The sequence below is a fragment of the Xenopus laevis genome, chromosome 2S (assembly GCF_017654675.1).
Source record: "Xenopus laevis strain J_2021 chromosome 2S, Xenopus_laevis_v10.1, whole genome shotgun sequence".
NCBI classification, from domain to species: Eukaryota; Metazoa; Chordata; class Amphibia; order Anura; family Pipidae; genus Xenopus; species Xenopus laevis.
The window spans coordinates 37,137,010-37,155,411 of record NC_054374.1 but is presented as its reverse complement, the minus strand read 5'-3'; the positions used below and the strand labels follow the sequence as shown (position 1 = coordinate 37,155,411).

The following is an 18,402-nucleotide window of genomic DNA, read 5'->3' as shown; positions in this document are numbered from 1 at the left end:
AGGAGGCTGGGCAACAGAAAAGCGGTTGGAGGTAGCGGGTTTCACCAAGGAGACATGAAACACGTTGGGAATTCGCATCTCAGGGGGAAGCTGAAGTCTGACAGCCACAGGATTGATCACCTCCAGGATGGAAAAAGGACCTACGAACCTCGGACCCAACTTAGGAGATGGTACCTTCAACCGAATGTTCCTGGAAGACAACCAGACTTTATCACCGACCTTGTAGGGAGGAGAGGGTCTACGTCTACGATCTGCAAATGTCTTATGAACCAGAGCACTCTTCTCCAGGTTGGACTTGGTTGCCGCCCAAATAGCAGACATGTGGGCTGCATGGTCATCAGCGGCCGGAACATCGGACAACACAAAGTCTTGTGGGAAGGCTTGAGGATGTTGACCATACACCGACATAAATGGGGACCTTCCAGTGGAAGTGTGGCAGGCATTGTTATGAGCAAATTCCGCCCACGGGAGAAGATCAGACCAATCATCTTGACAAAGGGAAACATGGTTTCTCAAGAACTGTTCCAAGGCTTGGTTCACTCGTTCAGCCGCTCCATTCGTCTGGGGATGATAAGATGAGGAGAACTGAAGATTAATACCCAGATCTTTGCACAGGGAACGCCAGAATTTTGCAGTGAATTGGGACCCTCTGTCAGAAACGATCTCGGCCGGGAAGCCATGCAGGCGAAAAATAAACTGGATGAACAACTGTGACAACTCCACTGCAGATGGAAGCTTCCGTAGAGGAATGAAGTGGGCCATCTTAATGAAGCGGTCAATGACAACCCAGATCACGGTGTTCCCACTGGAGGGAGGAAGTTCAACAATGAAGTCCATTGCCAAATGCGTCCAAGGATGAGAGGGAACAGGCAACGGCTGTAGTAACCCGCTAGGGTGAGAATGGCTAGACTTGGAAGTGGCACAAACGGTACAAGCAGCAACAAAGTCTTTGACATCTTTACAAATAGTCGGCCACCAGACTAGACGTGGTAAAAGTTCAAGAGTCCTAGCAGGACCAGGATGTCCCGCCTGCTTGGAACTATGAGTCTGTTGCAGGATAGGCAGACGAAGTTCAGGAGGTACGAATGCCATTCCAATGGGAGTATCAGGAGGGGCAGCAGATTGACTAGCCAGGATTTGATCAGCAAATTGAGGGTACAAAGAGGCGATGATCTTGACAGGAGGAATAATAGGCTCTAGTCTTTCAGGAGTACGATCCACCGGAGTGAAACTTCGAGACAGAGCATCGGCTTTCCGATTCTTGGAGCCAGGGCGAAAAGTCAAGACAAAGTTAAATCGAGAGAAGAAGAGAAACCACCTTGCTTGTCTGGGATTCAGCCTCTTGAGAGATTGGATAAACTCAAGATTTTTATGATCCGTGTAGATCGTGACTGGGATCAAGGAACCTTCAAGGAGGTGACGCCACTCTTCTAAGGCAAGCTTAACAGCCAGGAGTTCTCGATTTCCTACATCATAATTTTGTTCAGCAGGGGAGAATTTTTTAGAGAAATATGCACATGGGTGCAGTTTCCCATCAGAGGGATGTCTTTGGGACAGGATAGCTCCAGCTCCAACTTCAGAAGCATCTACCTCGATGAAGAAAGGTAACTCCGGATCAGGATGGCGGAGAACCGAAGCAGAAGTGAAGGCATCCTTCAAGGACTGAAAAGCTTCTATAGCGGGCGGGGGCCATGAGCTGGGTTTACCCCCTTTTCTGATGAGGGCCAGGATAGGAGCAATACGAGAAGAGAATCCCTTTATGAACTGCCGGTAGTAATTGGCAAAACCAATGAATCTCTGGATTGCCTTAGTGCTCAACGGTAGGGGCTGTCACGTAACGTGTGACGTATGACCAACTAGCACACACCGGGAAATACCACACCTTTAAGAGGGGTTTACACAGGGGTTTATTTCCGATATACAACAAACAGTAGATCAGGAACACGGCATTAGCATGTGAACTCCCCCAAGTCCCAAAACACTCCTGGTCCGAAATAAAGAGCCTCCCTTGGAGCAATCCACTCCAAGATGCACACGCCCTCCAGGCCAATCCAAATCCAAAGTCAGGGAGTTCCTTTGGGCAATTTCAAAGGGGTAAGGAGCAAAGTGCCTTTGGGTGAATCCACAGAATAACCATACCTCGAGGGGATCCAGGTATAAACAGTCCTCTGGGAGGTAGGGAGATCCAAACTGTTGGAGGGAGTCTTCTTGCCTCAGCTAGGATAAACTCCAAGGAACCGCAGAGGAGGGTGACCTGCCGCAGCCAGGTTACACCCCAGACGAACAACAACCCCTCTCCCCCCTTCCCCCTGGTATTTATACCCTGCATCTGGTGACCCTGCCCTTTTCCCCACCCCCTAGGGTTGATTGGCTGGGAGGCCGGCCCTGCTTCTGGTTAACCCCACCCAAGCAGGTCTGATTGGCAGGGGCCCTGCAGCATCATGAGGGGAGGGGGAAATACCTTGGAGGGGTTTGTCCAGCTCTTCTGGAGGGCAATCCTGGGAGCTCCTTTGTTTCAAGCTTTTTGGCGGGAAAGTAGAACAAAGAACCACCATCTTGGATTGTATGTGTACTAGTCAGTAAACTATGGGTAAAATGGGGCCAGTAGAAGGGGGTTTTGGTCACATTTCTCCCTCCTGGGAACAAGTGGTTTCTCTGGGGCTCCCCACTCTTAGGGAGAGCCTCAGGAACCACTGCTGGTTTCTTAGTCCTCCTGTCGGGAGAGGCCATCTGCATTGTGATGCTCTTTTCTCCTCCTGTGCTGAATGGTGAAGTTATACTGTTGAAGCAGGAGGCTCCATCTCAGCAGTTTTCCATTGACTCCTGAAACTCTCTGTAACCAACTGAGTGGGTTGTGGTCTGTAACAACAGTAAATTCCCTGCCATACAGATAGGGCTGCAACTTCTGTAAGGCCCATACAATTGCCAGGCACTCTTTTTCAATAGTGGCATAGGCAGCCTCTCGAGGGAGCAGCTTTCTGCTCAGGTAGGCAATTGGATGCTCCTCCCCATGGCCATTAACTTGGGAAAGTACAGCACCAAGGCCAAAATTGGAAGCATCCGTTTGCAGAAGGAAGCGTCGTGAGAAGTCTGGGGCAGCCAGCACAGGGGAGTTAGCCAGGGCTTGTTTGAGAGTGTTCATGGCTGATTCACATTCTGGGGTCCACACAATGGTTCGAGAACACTTGCGGCTTGTCAGATCTGTCAAGGGTTTTGCAATAGTACTATAGTTAGCAATAAATTTACGATAATAACCTGCAGTTCCTAAGAAGGCTAATACCTGCTTCTGGGTTTTAGGTATAGGCCACTGGCAAATTGCCTCCACTTTAGCAGGGTCAGGGCGGAGCTGACCACTCCCAACTCTGTGTCCTAAGTACTGTACCTCGGCCATAGCTAGGTGGCACTTTTCTGCCTTAAGGGTGAGCCCAGCATTCTGAATTTGTGTCAGCACTCGCTGGAGGTGCTGCATGTGCTCCTCCCAGGTCTGGCTAAAGACAGCTATGTCATCCAGATATGCCTGGGCAAAGTCCTGCATTCCGTCCAGCAGCCTGTTCACAAGACGCTGAAACGTGGCGGGGGCGTTTTTCATGCCAAATGGCATTACTGTGAACTGAAACAGACCAAATGGGGTGATGAAGGCTGACTTTTCCTGGGCACTAGGGGCAAGGGGAATTTGCCAGTAACCACGGCTGAGATCCAGGGTAGTTAAATATTTAGCATTTACCAGCCTATCTAATAGCTCATCTACCCTGGGCATTGGGTAAGCGTCGGTGGTTGTCACGTCATTGAGTCTCCTATAGTCCACACAGAATCGGGTACTCCCATCCTTCTTGGGCACCAGCACCACAGGGGAAGCCCACGGACTATGGGAAGGAGTAATAATCCCAAGGGCCAGCATCTCGTCTATTTGACTTTTCACCTCGGGCCGAACAGCTTCAGCCACTCGATAAGCAGGACTACGCACAGGTAACTGAGTTCCTGTGTCTACTTTATGTTCAGCCCAGTGGGTGCAACCTGGGTTGGCAGAAAACATGGGAGAAAAGGAATGCAAAATTTGACAAAGCTGGTCTTGTTGAGATGGGGTAAGGTGGTGACTTATGGTGACTGAGTCTATACCCTTGGCTGGAGTGACCTCTCCAATAAGGTTGGGGAGTGGGGGGTCATCTGTATCTTCAGTTGGGAGACTACAGATGGCACTAACAATATCCTCTCTTACGTGATAGGGCTTCATCATATTTATGTGGATAGTCTTATAGTGGGATGGATCATCGGGAGGGGTTACCACATATGTTGTATCATGAAGCTTATGGGTCACCACATAGGGTCCTTCCCACGCAGCCTGGAGCTTATCATGCCGTGTGGGAACTAGGAGGAGCACCTTGTCTCCTTCCACAAACCTGCGCTCCCTGGCCTTACGGTCATACCACACCTTCTGCCTTTGCTGAGCTGCAGAGAGGTGGTTATGTGCCAGGCTGATCATTTGTTCCAGACGCTGGCGGAATTTTAACACATAGGGGATGACGGGGACCTCTTGGGATTGTGGGGCCCCCTCCCAATATTCACAGAGTAAATCTAAGGGGCCACGGACCCTCCGACCATACAGCAGTTCAAAGGGAGAGAATCCTGTGGATTCTTGGGGAACTTCTCGATAGGCAAACAGCAAATGGGGTAAATAACGCTCCCAGTCCTTCTCACCCGATTCCACAAAGGTCCGTAGCATGGACTTTAGTGTCCCATTAAATCTCTCACAAAGACCATTTGTCTGTGGGTGGTATGGGGATGAGTGGATAGGCCTGACCCCACAACGCTGCCACAGGCATTGAAGCAATTGGGATGTAAACTGGGGCCCTTGGTCTGACAAGATTTCACTAGGGAAGCCCACCCGTCTGAAAATCTGGATTAGGGCGTCAGCCACTGTAGGAGCATCAATTTTACGCAGGGCTACCGCTTCTGGGTATCGGGTGGCATAATCAACTACAGTGAGAATATACTGTTTCCCAGAACGGCTTGGCCGGCTGAGGGGCCCAATAAGATCAACTGCCACCCGTTGGAAGGGCTCACTAATGATGGGCAAGGGACAAAGGGGAAACCTGGGTTTGTCATTTGCCCTGCCAGTCCTCTGACAGCTGTCACATGTGCGGCAGTACCGTGTCACTTCCTGAGAGACACCAGGCCAGTAGAAATTTTGGGTTAAACGGTGTTGGGTGCGGGTAACGCCCTGGTGTCCTGCTAGGGGAATCTCATGTGCCATATGAAGAAGCTGGGCGCGGTAACTCTGAGGCACTATAAGTTGGCGGTAACACTTCCATGGCTGGTCAGGGTCCCCCTTCACAATCCTATAGAGTAACCCATGCTCCCACACAATCTGTTCCCCCCGCTCATTAGGGGGTTTTCCTGCCTCACTTCGCATACGCTCTAAAGTTGGGTCAGTGTGTTGATCTTCCCTAAAGGTAGTGGGGTGGAGTAAGTCAAGGGAAGGGGGTCTGTCACAGTCAGCCGCAGGTTCTCTTACCTTTTGTGCTGCATCTGTAGCTTCAAGCCTGGTTCCATTCATATCTCGGGAGAGGCTGCATTGAATATGGCCCACATCATTGCCAAGGAGGATCTCAGCAGGCAGTTGTCGCAATATCCCCACTTGGTGGGTGAATGGTCCATCTCCTAGATCCAAGGTGACTTGTGCTATTGGTATGTCTTGTTTGTGCCCACCAGCCAGAACAATGCGGGCAGCTTTACCAGGAACCACTGCATCTGCAGGGACAATATGGGGCTCCACTAGGGAAATACAAGATCCTGAATCCAGGAATCCTTCTACCTGTCTCCCATTGACCAGGACAGGAAGTACATGCTTTCTTGGCTGGCCATTGTTTCCCCAGCCCATCCCCATGACAATGTATTCCTCTGATACTACCTCTCTTGGGCTGGATGTGGCAACCGCTGTGTCAGTGGTATGCTGTCGCACGGTCTGGATAACCTGCTGGCGGATATTGGGTTCTGGTGAAGAGATAGCAGCAATCGGTCGGGGAGCAGGGAGCTTTCCTGTGGGCCCTGATGGGGTAGGGCGGAGATTCAAAGGGCATGCTGAAAATAAATGGGTCAGAGATCCACAACGAAAACAGGTCCGGGGTGGGGCTGCACGAATAGGTGCTGAGGGGGTACGATTAGATATAGGGTTGGACCGTGGAGGCTGTGGACGGTCTAGGCCACGGGAGTTAACCAGTGCCCCTGTAGCAAGGTTAAGGGGGCGGGCCTGAATACGGTTTTCCACATACTCATCAGCTAGCTGGGTAGCCTCCTGTAGGGTATGTGGCTTACGGTCACTTACCCACTCCCTCACCTCACAGGGACACCTCTCAAGGAACTGTTCTTTAAGAATGAGCTGGCACAAGTCTTCCAGTGTGAAGGTCTGGTTACCACGTATCCAATAGCGGAATGCCCTTTGCAGCTTACTGCCAAAGTCCTGATAGGTGTCCTGAGTAGTTTTAAGCAGGTTGCGGAAAGTCCTCCGGTAGGAGTCAGGCGTAATGGAGTAGCTGGCTAGAAGAATGCGCTGTACTTCCCCATAATCTGCCCGTTGGGGATATGGTATTTCCTGGTAAACTTCATTAGCTTTACCAGTGAGCTTACCAGCCAGCACGAGAACCCACTCATCCTGAGGGACCCGGTGGTCCTCACACAAGGCCTCAAAAGAGCGCAGGAAGCTGTCTATGCTCTGCTTAGACTCATCAAAGGCAGGGAAGGCAGCATGAGTCAGTTTCACAACTGGCTGTCGTGCAATGGTTGGGCCTGCTGTGGGCCCAGAACTCAAGTTCCTAGGCTGATTTCCCTGTATAGTTAGGCGCAATACCTCTAGCCGTTCTGCTGGGGTCAGCCCTGGACCAATAGCAGCAAGGTGTTTTTGAAACAAGGTAACGGTGTTGTCTTCAGGTTCCCCAGCTGCATCTTGGTGCAAATTATAGTTTTCTTCTCCCTCCTCAGGGGTTTCTGGGTCACCCTGGGCATCACCTTCCTGGGTAGGTAGAGCATGGGGTGTGAGAAGTTCTATGAGTTCCTGTCTCCGCTTTCCCACTGTGTCAATACCCCATGTGTGGCAGAGCCTTTGCAGCGTTGGTAGCCTGAGCTCAGTAATCTCCTGAGCTGTAAGGTTTGCAAAGTTCCCTGATGTGCTAGTTTCCATTATCCGCACCGCTTGCCACCAGAAATGTCACGTAACGTGTGACGTATGACCAACTAGCACACACCGGGAAATACCACACCTTTAAGAGGGGTTTACACAGGGGTTTATTTCCGATATACAACAAACAGTAGATCAGGAACACGGCATTAGCATGTGAACTCCCCCAAGTCCCAAAACACTCCTGGTCCGAAATAAAGAGCCTCCCTTGGAGCAATCCACTCCAAGATGCACACGCCCTCCAGGCCAATCCAAATCCAAAGTCAGGGAGTTCCTTTGGGCAATTTCAAAGGGGTAAGGAGCAAAGTGCCTTTGGGTGAATCCACAGAATAACCATACCTCGAGGGGATCCAGGTATAAACAGTCCTCTGGGAGGTAGGGAGATCCAAACTGTTGGAGGGAGTCTTCTTGCCTCAGCTAGGATAAACTCCAAGGAACCGCAGAGGAGGGTGACCTGCCGCAGCCAGGTTACACCCCAGACGAACAACAACCCCTCTCCCCCCTTCCCCCTGGTATTTATACCCTGCATCTGGTGACCCTGCCCTTTTCCCCACCCCCTAGGGTTGATTGGCTGGGAGGCCGGCCCTGCTTCTGGTTAACCCCACCCAAGCAGGTCTGATTGGCAGGGGCCCTGCAGCATCATGAGGGGAGGGGGAAATACCTTGGAGGGGTTTGTCCAGCTCTTCTGGAGGGCAATCCTGGGAGCTCCTTTGTTTCAAGCTTTTTGGCGGGAAAGTAGAACAAAGAACCACCATCTTGGATTGTATGTGTACTAGTCAGTAAACTATGGGTAAAATGGGGCCAGTAGAAGGGGGTTTTGGTCACAGGGGCCACTCTTGAATTGCAGACACTTTCACAGGATCCATTTCGAAACCCTCTGGGGAGATGATATAACCCAGAAAAGGGATCTTGGACACTTCAAACACACATTTCTCCAGTTTGGCAAAGAGAGAGTTCTTCCTCAAACGAGAGAGTATTTCCTTCACCTGGGAACGATGGCTTGAAAGGTCCTTGGAGAAAATCAGGATGTCGTCAAGGTACACGACCACAAACTTTCCCAAGAGATCCCGGAAAATGTCGTTCACGAATTCTTGAAAGACAGCGGGGGCATTGCAGAGACCAAAAGGCATTACGAGGTACTCATAGTGCCCATCCCGAGTGTTAAATGCTGTCTTCCATTCGTCACCTTCCCGGATGCGGATAAGGTTATACACCCCACGGAGATCCAACTTAGTGAAGATTTTAGCCCCCTTCAGTTGGTCAAAGAGTTCGGCAATCAAGGGCAAGGGATACCGGTTCTTAACCGTAATTTTATTAAGACCCCGGTAGTCGATGCAAGGACGTAGGCCTCCATCCTTCTTTTCCACGAAGAAGAATCCAGCCCCGGCAGGAGAAGTAGAAGGGCGAATAAACCCCCGCTGGAGATTTTCTTGGATATACAGTTTCATGGCAGTGGTCTCCGCTGGAGAGAGAGGATAAGTACGACCTCTAGGGGGCATGGTTCCAGGCAGGAGATCGACAGGACAATCGTATTGTCGATGTGGAGGAAGGAATTCTGCAGACTTCTTACAGAATACATCAGCGAATTCCTTGTAAAAGGGGGGTAGAGTCTTCAGATCTGACAAAGAGATATTCACCCTCTGGAGGGGTTTAGCAGGAAGACAATGCTGCTGACAAAATGGGCTCCAACGGGAAATCTGTCCTGCGGACCAATCAATGGTGGGATTATGCAGGCGCAGCCAAGGGAGACCCAAGACAACAGGAACGGATGGGCAGGAAATAATTAGGAACGATAGTCTTTCTTTATGCAGCGTCCCAACCTGCACAGGCAATTCCCCAGTCGTCTTAGAGATGAATTCAGCCTCCAGGGGTCTGTCGTCAATGGCAGTGACAAGGAGAGGAGTAGACAATGGGAATAAGGGAACTTCCATGTGTTTGGCGAATTGAGCGTCCATGAAGTTCCCAGCAGCTCCAGGGTCAATGAACGCAGAGCCGACAATTGTCTTAGTGGCTAGGCGAATCTGTAATGGAAGGAGAAACCTGTGAGTGTTCTCTTGAGACTTCGGAGTAGTGCCCCCTACATGAGTTACCCTAGAAATACCTCGGGGAACAGAACTCGTGGGCTTCACCGGACAAGAGTTCGCAAAATGAGACTGTCCGCCACAATACAGACATAAGCCAGCCATTCGTCTACGGAGTCTTTCTTGTTCGGATAGACGAGCCCTTCCAACTTGCATTGGTTCCTCTGGGGGAGAAGGAGAGGCTTGAGTAGCAGGAGTATGCAGGAGAGGTCTCTGGAAGCGAGGTGCCAGCAGGGGTTGAAATCTTTTACAGCGTTCCCTCTCTACTTGATGCTCTCTGAGCCGAGTGTCCACCTTAATAGAAAGTGCGATCAGATCCTCCAGCAGGTCAGGGAACTCCCTGGAGACAAGATCATCTTTAATGCGAATAGACAGACCTTGATAGAATACGGCCTTATAGGCATCGTCATTCCAGGAAGTTTCAGCCATCAAAGTTCTAAAGTCAATAGCATAGTCACTGACACTGCGGTTACCCTGCCGGAGTTGCAAAAGACGAGAAGGGGCATTAGTGACCCGACCCGGGGCATCAAACACAGTACGAAATGCTTGAAGAAAAGCCTTGGCATCAAAAGTCAGTGGAGAATTCTTCTCCCAAAGAGATGTTGCCCACTCAAGCGGTTTGCCCACCAAACGAGACATCACATACCCCACCTTGGAACGTTCATTGGGGAAGTGTGAGGGTTGAAACTCGAACTGGATCTGGCACTGAGTAGCGAAACCTCTGCAGGCCTGTGGGTCCCCACTGAAGCGAGGAGGAGGCGGAATACGAGGCTCACCAGACGAGAAACCTGTGCTAGACAAGACGTCCGCCATGGGAGGATTTGCAGCCGCTTGGGAAGCAGGAGGCGCTGGAGGCACTCGGGAGAGAAGGGTATCGAGTGCCTGTCCTATGCGGTACTGCTGGGCTTCATATTCCTCCATGCGGGATGCCAGTCCGCGGAGCGCTCGACCAACATCAGGCGTAGCTTCCTCAGTAGGATCCATGGCCCAAGAATAATGTCAGGGAGCCGGGAGCTCCCTCCAGGGAGGTAGTCAGGATCAAGGAGGAAGCCCTCTTGAGGGAACAATGTCGCGGTGTCCAAAGGGTTAATCAAAGAATAGTCAGGATCCAGGCAAGAGTTCACAGGCAGGTAGATATCAACAAAGTCCAAAGTCCAGGCAAAGGGTCAGGAAACAGGTCAGGAACAAGATTAGGCAATAAGGCACACAGGAAACCCAGGATACACTTTAGGGAAGTAATCCTATTCTTGGGCGCCATTCTGGCGTCTAGATGGAGTTTTTATTTGAATTTGGCGCCATTGACGTCATTGACGTCATCGCGCCGGCGCCGCTTACCCACGTGGCGGCCATGGCCGCCGCCATTTTGGGAGCGACGCCGGCAGGAGAGGACGCGCCGCCCATAGCTCCTGGACCTACTCCGGGCGGCGATCGCGACAGTTATTTACTAAACTCCAGTCTGGCTTTTTGGGGCAAAACTCGAATTTTTATAAAAAAATTTCTAGATTCATTAAAGCCCGATGCAGCAAAAAGCCCAAATCCTAAAATTCACCATCTCAGACCTGCCAAGGTTGTGTATAAGTCAGTTGCAGAGGTACCTATCCTATTTTAACATTTTGGTGGGTATACGCTGGAATTAGCACTAAAATCCGACCTTTTCGGACAAAAATCTTAAAAATCCAGGCTTTCGTGAACAAGTCAGAAAAAAACAAGCGATTCAGGAAAAAAATCTGGAAAAAAATGTACGATTCGGATTTTTGTCTGATCTTATCGAGTTTTTACTCGAAAATTTTGTTTTTTTAATAATAAAGAAGGTCAAACCGTGGATTCTAGTTTGGTCAGACTTTTTTTATTTAAAAAAGTGTTGATGAAAAATCTTATGTAGTTTACAGTAAAGATGCAGAGTAGAGTAGCCTTTAGATGTCTTAATATTCATATTTCTTATGTCCTCACTTCTAATAATTTCTTAGATAGTTAAATGGTTTCATTCATTCTGGAAAAAAAGGAACATAAAATACCAGATAATCTTGTGTATTCTGTATACTGTAAGTGATGAGCGAGTTAAATTAAAACCCATGGGACCCAAAGACTAGGTGGGTTTGGGTGGGTTCAGATCAAATAGTTTAGTTCCAGGTGAGTGTTCAGGTGGGCAACAGGTCAACTTCTAGCAAGGCCTTCCCCTTTGGTGATTTAATAGTGCTGGTTATGGCTGATCCTATCATAGTCTGTGAGGTGTTGGGTTGGTTGTGGGTTATGAAAGCAGAAGAAGATTTTGGGTTGGGTTGGGTGTGGGTTGGTAAGTAGTTGGGTTTAGGAACTTGACCCTCATGTTCCTAGTGAAACACATTATGTGGTATACCAGTGGGCAAAAAAAGAAATTAAAAAAAAACACATACCACCACAAAACACAACAAAGTGTCTATGAAATCAGAATGCAAGCGGATTTCATGTACTGAAAAAGAGTGAGGGGCAATGGGTTCTCAGGACAAACAAAGAGAAAAAGGCTACAGGATAAAGCTTCTCTAGAACATGTTCTTCACACACAATGCTTCTAATCTTTTCGTGGCACTATTCGCCGGATGCCAAAATCCTGAGTGCCATTTACCAACAGAAAAAAAAAAGAAAAACAATCAACATGACCTATAGGTAACTTTTCATGTACATTTGTATTTTAAAAAGTAGTTTTTTAGTGTCAGTATCATTTTAAGTCTAATTGAAAATCCTTTAAACATTAACTAAAGCCAATAGGCTGGTTTTGCTTCCTAATATCTTAGTTTGGATCAAGGCTTAGACAAGGTACTGTTTTATTATTACAGAGAAAAAGAAAATAATTTTAAAATTTGGATTATTTTCTGTCATTTGGAGCTTTCCAGATTATGGGTTTCCTGATAACAGATCCTATACCTGTATATATAAATTTATCATTTTTAAAAAAATTACAAATATGATTTTGCTGTGATTTAGTTCTCCTGGCTGAACTTATACCCTTGTTCAAGTCTGTCCCAAGCCATTTGGGTTCATTATTGCAAAGTTCTCGTACCCTCGGGTAAGCTAAGTACAAGGTTAATGTTACCATCTCTAAACATGCAAAATTACCCAAAAATGATATCACCCAACCACATTGAAATCATATAATATAAACATAGCAGGACTGAGAATACTACGTTAGGAACACGAAGTGACTGGCAACAAGAGAGGAAATGGAAAGCCATGAGTAAGCATTCGGCTGCTGGTAGATTGTGCTTGTCATTTATTAGGTTACAGATGGAAGAGGTTAAATTACTATAGATTTCAGCAAAAACCTTCCAACAGACTATCCAGCCCAATGTCTCAGCAGAGGCTGTCAGAGTAGGGTATGTTTTTGATCCCAGAAATTCCAATTTGCCCCAATGGTCTGTAAAGCATGATACCTTTTGGTACTAGGCTGCTCTGGAAGCTGGAAGTATGTTCTAGGTGGAGAAGCAGAGGGTAAATTAATGGTTCAAAAAGGTGTCTACTCAAACACCTGGTATTTGCTTGCCCGGTATTCTTATTAAAGTTCCAGATAAGTTTTTGTTTTCCTTTGTTATGTCAGTGACCCAATCCTCAGGGAAGATGCACATAAACACATGCTTCGTGCATCAGCCAGGACACCACCAATCTCTCTGCACTCCTACACTTCTGGCCCCCTACGTCTTGGTCTGATATCTCTATTGTTGTTTTCTTATGTAACCTCTTGACTGTCACATCATGGAAATGTATGTCATTTGTTGATAAATTACAAAAAAAAATACGTCAAAGAAACGGAAAAAAGAACACTCACAAAAGTCATATATACTGTAGCTACATCAAAGGAGTTTTTCATTAGCTAGTTAGCAGTTAAATTTTTATGATGTCTCCAGCACTTGGCTACAAAAAACCCATAGGGGTATGTTTATAAAAGAGTGAAGTTAGAGGTCGCCATGGTCATCTAGAGTGAAATTCCTCCACTCTCCATTCATTTCTATGGGATTTTTAAAAGAGTATTTATCAATGGGTAAAAGTGAAAGTTCACCCTTTGATAAATACACCTATATTAAAAATCCCATAGAAATGAATGGAGTGTGGCGGAATTTCACTCTAGTGGACCGTGGCAACCCTCCGACTTCACTCTTGAGGTGGCACCCCAGTTTGACATTGGTATCATCCATGGGGAAACATCTGTGTGCCCAGGAACTTTCTTACTCACCACCCTGTGTTGTATGGACTGTTTCAGGGCACCCATACGGAAGGGGCAATTATGGAAGCCTGGTGCATATGAATTGTGTTAAGGATGTTTTGTTGTTTTCCAGGCTGATTCTCAGTCTGCTTCAGGACTACACCCTCCAGGACAGCCTTAAGGAAAAAGAAGACTAAACACCCTCTCAGTGGAGTAACTAAAGTGTGCTGGGACCCCTGCAAAAAAACATTGTATGCTCCCGGTGCATTGCAATCCCCTATCGCCTACCTACTCCCCACCCACTCCCCCCCATGGCTGCCGACTCCATGTTTTCCATGCCACCTACATCCCCCTTCCCCACTTATGCCACTGTAACCCCTCTCCTTCTTTCCATCCATCCCATTGTGTCTTGATGTGAAAATAAAGGTGCGGGCCAGTTAACTCCAATACCCCTTCTTCACTTCAGAACTGTAGTTTGAAAAGAGTTTTGTGAGCAGAGATTCATGTAAAGTCTTTGTTTTTTCTTTATACGTTTTATGAATAATATATAATAAAGTATATTTTTTCAATAAAAAGTGATATTATTCTGTTACACAGTGAACCAGTATATGGGAAATGGCCCGATTTTAGAATGTTGTTATAGACCATCTAATCTGCTCATCAAGTAAAAAAAATGTAGTGGAAAGCAGCATATATATATATACAGTGACACATTTTGCAGATTATATTGGAGACAATAAGCTTCTGTGGGCTGGAATTTCCTTTGAAGCAAAAGCATTGAGTAAAAAGAGAATGATATCAGAAGTTTTTTACAGGCAGCGTGTCTATGATCCCTTACGATGTGACCATGTTAGGAGCGAGATTAAGCCATGATCAAACAGTAACCTGGCAGCTGGGGTCACGGACTGGAGAGCAAATGAGCTCTCTCATTCTTTCTGGAATAATGCAGGCTCAGATATTGCCAAACACAGTACCACATCATTATTTAATTGTGACATTAGAACCGGGATCTGATTTCAATGGTTTCCTTTTATAAACCACACTCCCATGGGAAACGACTAACTGCAATTAGTCAATTAACAGTTCAGGCTTAGGCAGAAAGCACAATATTTACTTTTGAATAGATCAAAGGCTACGAGGCGTGTTTTGTATGTGGAGCCGCAGCAAGAAAACACAAGGCCTTTGTGGAAGATAAGCAGTTAAATAACAGAGGTTAACTAAACACTATATTCAGCTGAAATTTGTAAGAAAAGTAGAAATCCAGAACAAATTTCAATACCCTTTGGCTGTTGGTGGGAGACAGTAAATTGCCATTTTACTACATCTATAAGGCTGCTGCTTGACCATAGATGCAAAGATTTGGGGAGATTTAGTCACCCGGCAACTCGTCGGATGGTGTTCTTCCTTCCAGTATCCTGGTGAGACGATCGTGCCCCTTTGCTTGTCCAGAACCGTTAGCTTTGCTCCTCTCTCAAATAAGACCTGGCGGGATCCGATTAGCCGAGGGCTCCTCCCGAGTTGAAAGGCAGCGGTTATCGGCAGAAGTGATAGCCGTGACCAGGGAGCTTAGCTTGGGTGCCAAACATGACAGCAACGACTAATTGTCATCTACTGACTTCATTTTATGTACAGGTATGGGACCTGTTATCCAGAATTCTCGGGACCTGGGGTATTTCTGGATCTTTCCATAATATAGATCTCCATATACTTTCTACTAAAAATAATTTAAACATTAAATAAACCCAATAGGATTGTTTTGCCAGCAATGAGAATTCATTGTTAATTATTGGGATGAAGTGCAAGGGACTGTTTTATTATTACAGAGAAAAGGGAAATCATTCTTAAAAATTTGAATTATTTGATTAAAATGGAGTCTATGGTTATTCCGTAATGGTTTTCTGGATAATGAGTTTCCGCATAACGGATCCCACCTGTATTTGTAAATAATGTAATTGGGTAATCAGCTATAAGCATAATGCTGGGGGTTAGTTTAATTCAACAGAATGTACATAGTTTATTCTCAGCGCCGATTCCGTGGCTGCCGCCGCCCCCCTCCTCTCCCGATCCGCGCTTAAAAATTATCGTCGGAGCGGGTCTAAGGTTACAGTATCGCTAGTGCATTAAGCGCAATGGTGCAACGCTCTCTGCACTAGCGGAGCCGAATTTCCGGGTTAAAACACGGAAGTTCGGCTCTTAAAGTTACAAGAGGCGGCTTTTTGCCGCCCCCTGTAACTAGTCGCTCGTTGCCGTCTGAGGCATGGGTCTCACCTTGCCTCATGGCAGAAGCAGCCTTGTTTATTCTAATATACATTCGGTGCACATTTACCAACTCCCTAAGTTGCAGCACACACACTTCAGTCTCTGGATGCCTACATTTTATCATTCTGTTCACAGGCAAATACTAAATCCGGCCAGACATTGGGAAGCACATGCAGGCTATATGGATCCTATTTACGAAAAAGATTTTGCTGTTGCTGCAACTTGTTAACAGACAATAGTGAGATGATTCCACACATTTCCATATTTCATAATGTCATTAATTCTTTGCCCACAAGACAATTAACACTTACAGTATGCAGAATATCTCAAATACTTTCTCTTTTGCCATTTTTCATCAGTAAATGACAAAAGAATGCGTTTTTCTGTTGCACAATGGTTGAAATGTTTGCCTGAAAGAGGGGGTAAAATGTAAGTGGAAGGAAGAGACATAATCAAGTTTTAGAACGGTTGCGGTCTATATATATATATATATATATATATATATATATATATATATATATATATATATATATATATATATATATATATATATATATATATATATATACTGTTTATATACACACACATACAGGTATTCGACTTGTTATCCAGAATGCTCAAGACATGGGCTTTTCCGGAAAAGGGGTCTTGTGGATCTCTAAACATTAAATCGACCTAAAAATAATTGAAACATTAAATAAACCTAATTGGGTTTTAAAACTGGAATTATTTTATTAAAATGGAGTCCATGGGAGATAACTTTCCCATAATTTGCAGCTTTCCGGATAACGGGTTTCTGAATAATGGATCCCATAACTGTATATATGTGTGTGTGTGTGTGTGTGTGTATATATATATATATATATATATATATATATATATATATATATATATATATATATATATATATATATATATATATATATATATATATATATATATCCCCAAACTGTTGCTACAAAGTAGGGAGTATGGAATTTCAGGAATATCATCATAGTCTAAAGCAGGGCTGTCCATCTGGCAGCCCGAGACCCCCCTTGTGTGGCCCCCCACCTACCTGCTGTGTTTGCTTACCATGTGTAAGAATTTGATTGTATCAATACAGAGGTTAACTGGCCCCTGCATTGTTTAAATCTCAAACTCAGACTAACCCCCCTGCGTTGTTCACACTTGTGACACCTCTATTGTTCACACCCCTAAAGCCCTGTACTGTTAACACCTGAAACCCAGACTGAAACTGCCCACATTGTTCACCTGTTCACACTTTATTCAAAATGGTAATGGGGCACCAGCACTGTGTCACTGTATGTAGTACATCTTAGAGGTTTCCCTGTCTCTTGCTCTGTTCTGCCTTCCATATGCTCCCTGTGTGTGCCATACTCTGCCTGTGTGTGCCATACTCTGCCTGTGTGTGCCCTTCTCTGCCTGTGTGTGACATACTCTGCCAGTGTGTGCCATACTCTGCCTGTGTGTGCCCTGCTCTGCCTGTGTGTGCCCTGCTCTGCCTTTGTTTGTCCTGCTCTGCCTGTGTGTTTCCTGCTCTGCCTGTGGAACATAAGCCTGGTATTTGTTCTTGGGGTTTGTTAGCATTTGAAAATAAATTATAGTTAGGGGCCCCTAAGGTATTTAATCATGTACTGGGGGTGCTGTGTTATCCAAGGGGAAGAGGAGGCATATGGATTTAAAGGTATGTCTTTAAATATGACAACTTTTTTCACATATGAGTGATATCCCTGCAGTGAGCACCAACCATTTGTTTTTTTGGTGTGCTACCACAATTAGTGTAGACATGATCTTGTGGTAACATGGGTGTGGTTAAAAAACAGGGAGTGGTCAACACTGGCTTCCATTATCGGCCCTCCACTATGTAGGCCGGAAAAGTTTTGTCACTTGGTAGCACAGAAGTTGGACAGCACTGGTCTAAAGCCATAAATTTGTTTAAATGGAATCAGAGGCCCTAGTTTTAAACCATAAAAAGAGCACCAGACTTTTATTCTTTATACAGTACTGTCAACATTATGCATTCAGTCAGGTAGAAGAGCAGTTCCTTTCAACTCCTTTATAGATTGACCAAAAACAATGCAATGCAAATTGGTGTATATTGGCATGTATTCACGTTATGCCGTCATAGTACAGAGGGTTATTATCAGACTGCAAGAAATATAACTTGTTTATCAGGATTTCTGGGGAATTAGCTCTTTATACAACCAGTGAAACAATCATCTTAAGGGTATGGGCACACGGGGAGATTAGTCAACCGCGATTTTTAAACAGGAAGTGGCGCGACAAGGAGATCGTCTATGTGCAGGCAACATTTCATGCGACTTTTGATTCCAAGCGATTTATATCCCATAGTGCTTTGCGCTACGTTCTCCTCCCATGCAAGAGCCGGAAGTTGTCTCGGCGTTCATTCCCTCGCCGTGTTGTCTCCACGTCATTATGCCAGCGCAAGAATTTACATTCCATCGCGGCTACTGTGATTTCAGTACTTCTCTATGTACATGCTATTTCTGACAAATCGCTCCAAAAAGGGTCTCGGTGCGTTTTGGAGCTACAGGAGATCTCAAATCGCTCTGTGTGCATAATAGCTGGCGATTTGCATATAGCTGCATGCAATGACAAAACGAACGGCTTGTCGCCAGAACTTGCTTTTGAAAATCACAGGTAACTAATCTCTCCTTATGCCCCTACTCTAAGATGATACAAAAGGAGACCTT

The 18,402-nt window shown here is 46.2% G+C and overlaps 2 protein-coding genes across 2 annotated transcripts in view; both read right to left on the bottom strand.

Annotated features, from left to right (window-relative positions):
• The window catches only part of LOC108709092 (myosin regulatory light chain 2B, cardiac muscle isoform), an 84,571-nt gene that overhangs the window by 53,426 nt on the left and 12,743 nt on the right, over positions 1-18,402 (bottom strand). The gene's annotated exons all lie outside the window — the stretch shown is intronic.
• On the bottom strand, positions 1,890-7,991 carry LOC121400486. The gene has a single exon (XM_041583651.1). The coding sequence runs from the start codon at positions 7,172-7,174 to the stop codon at positions 2,705-2,707; it is 4,470 nt and encodes a 1,489-aa protein (XP_041439585.1). The 5' UTR covers positions 7,175-7,991; the 3' UTR covers positions 1,890-2,704.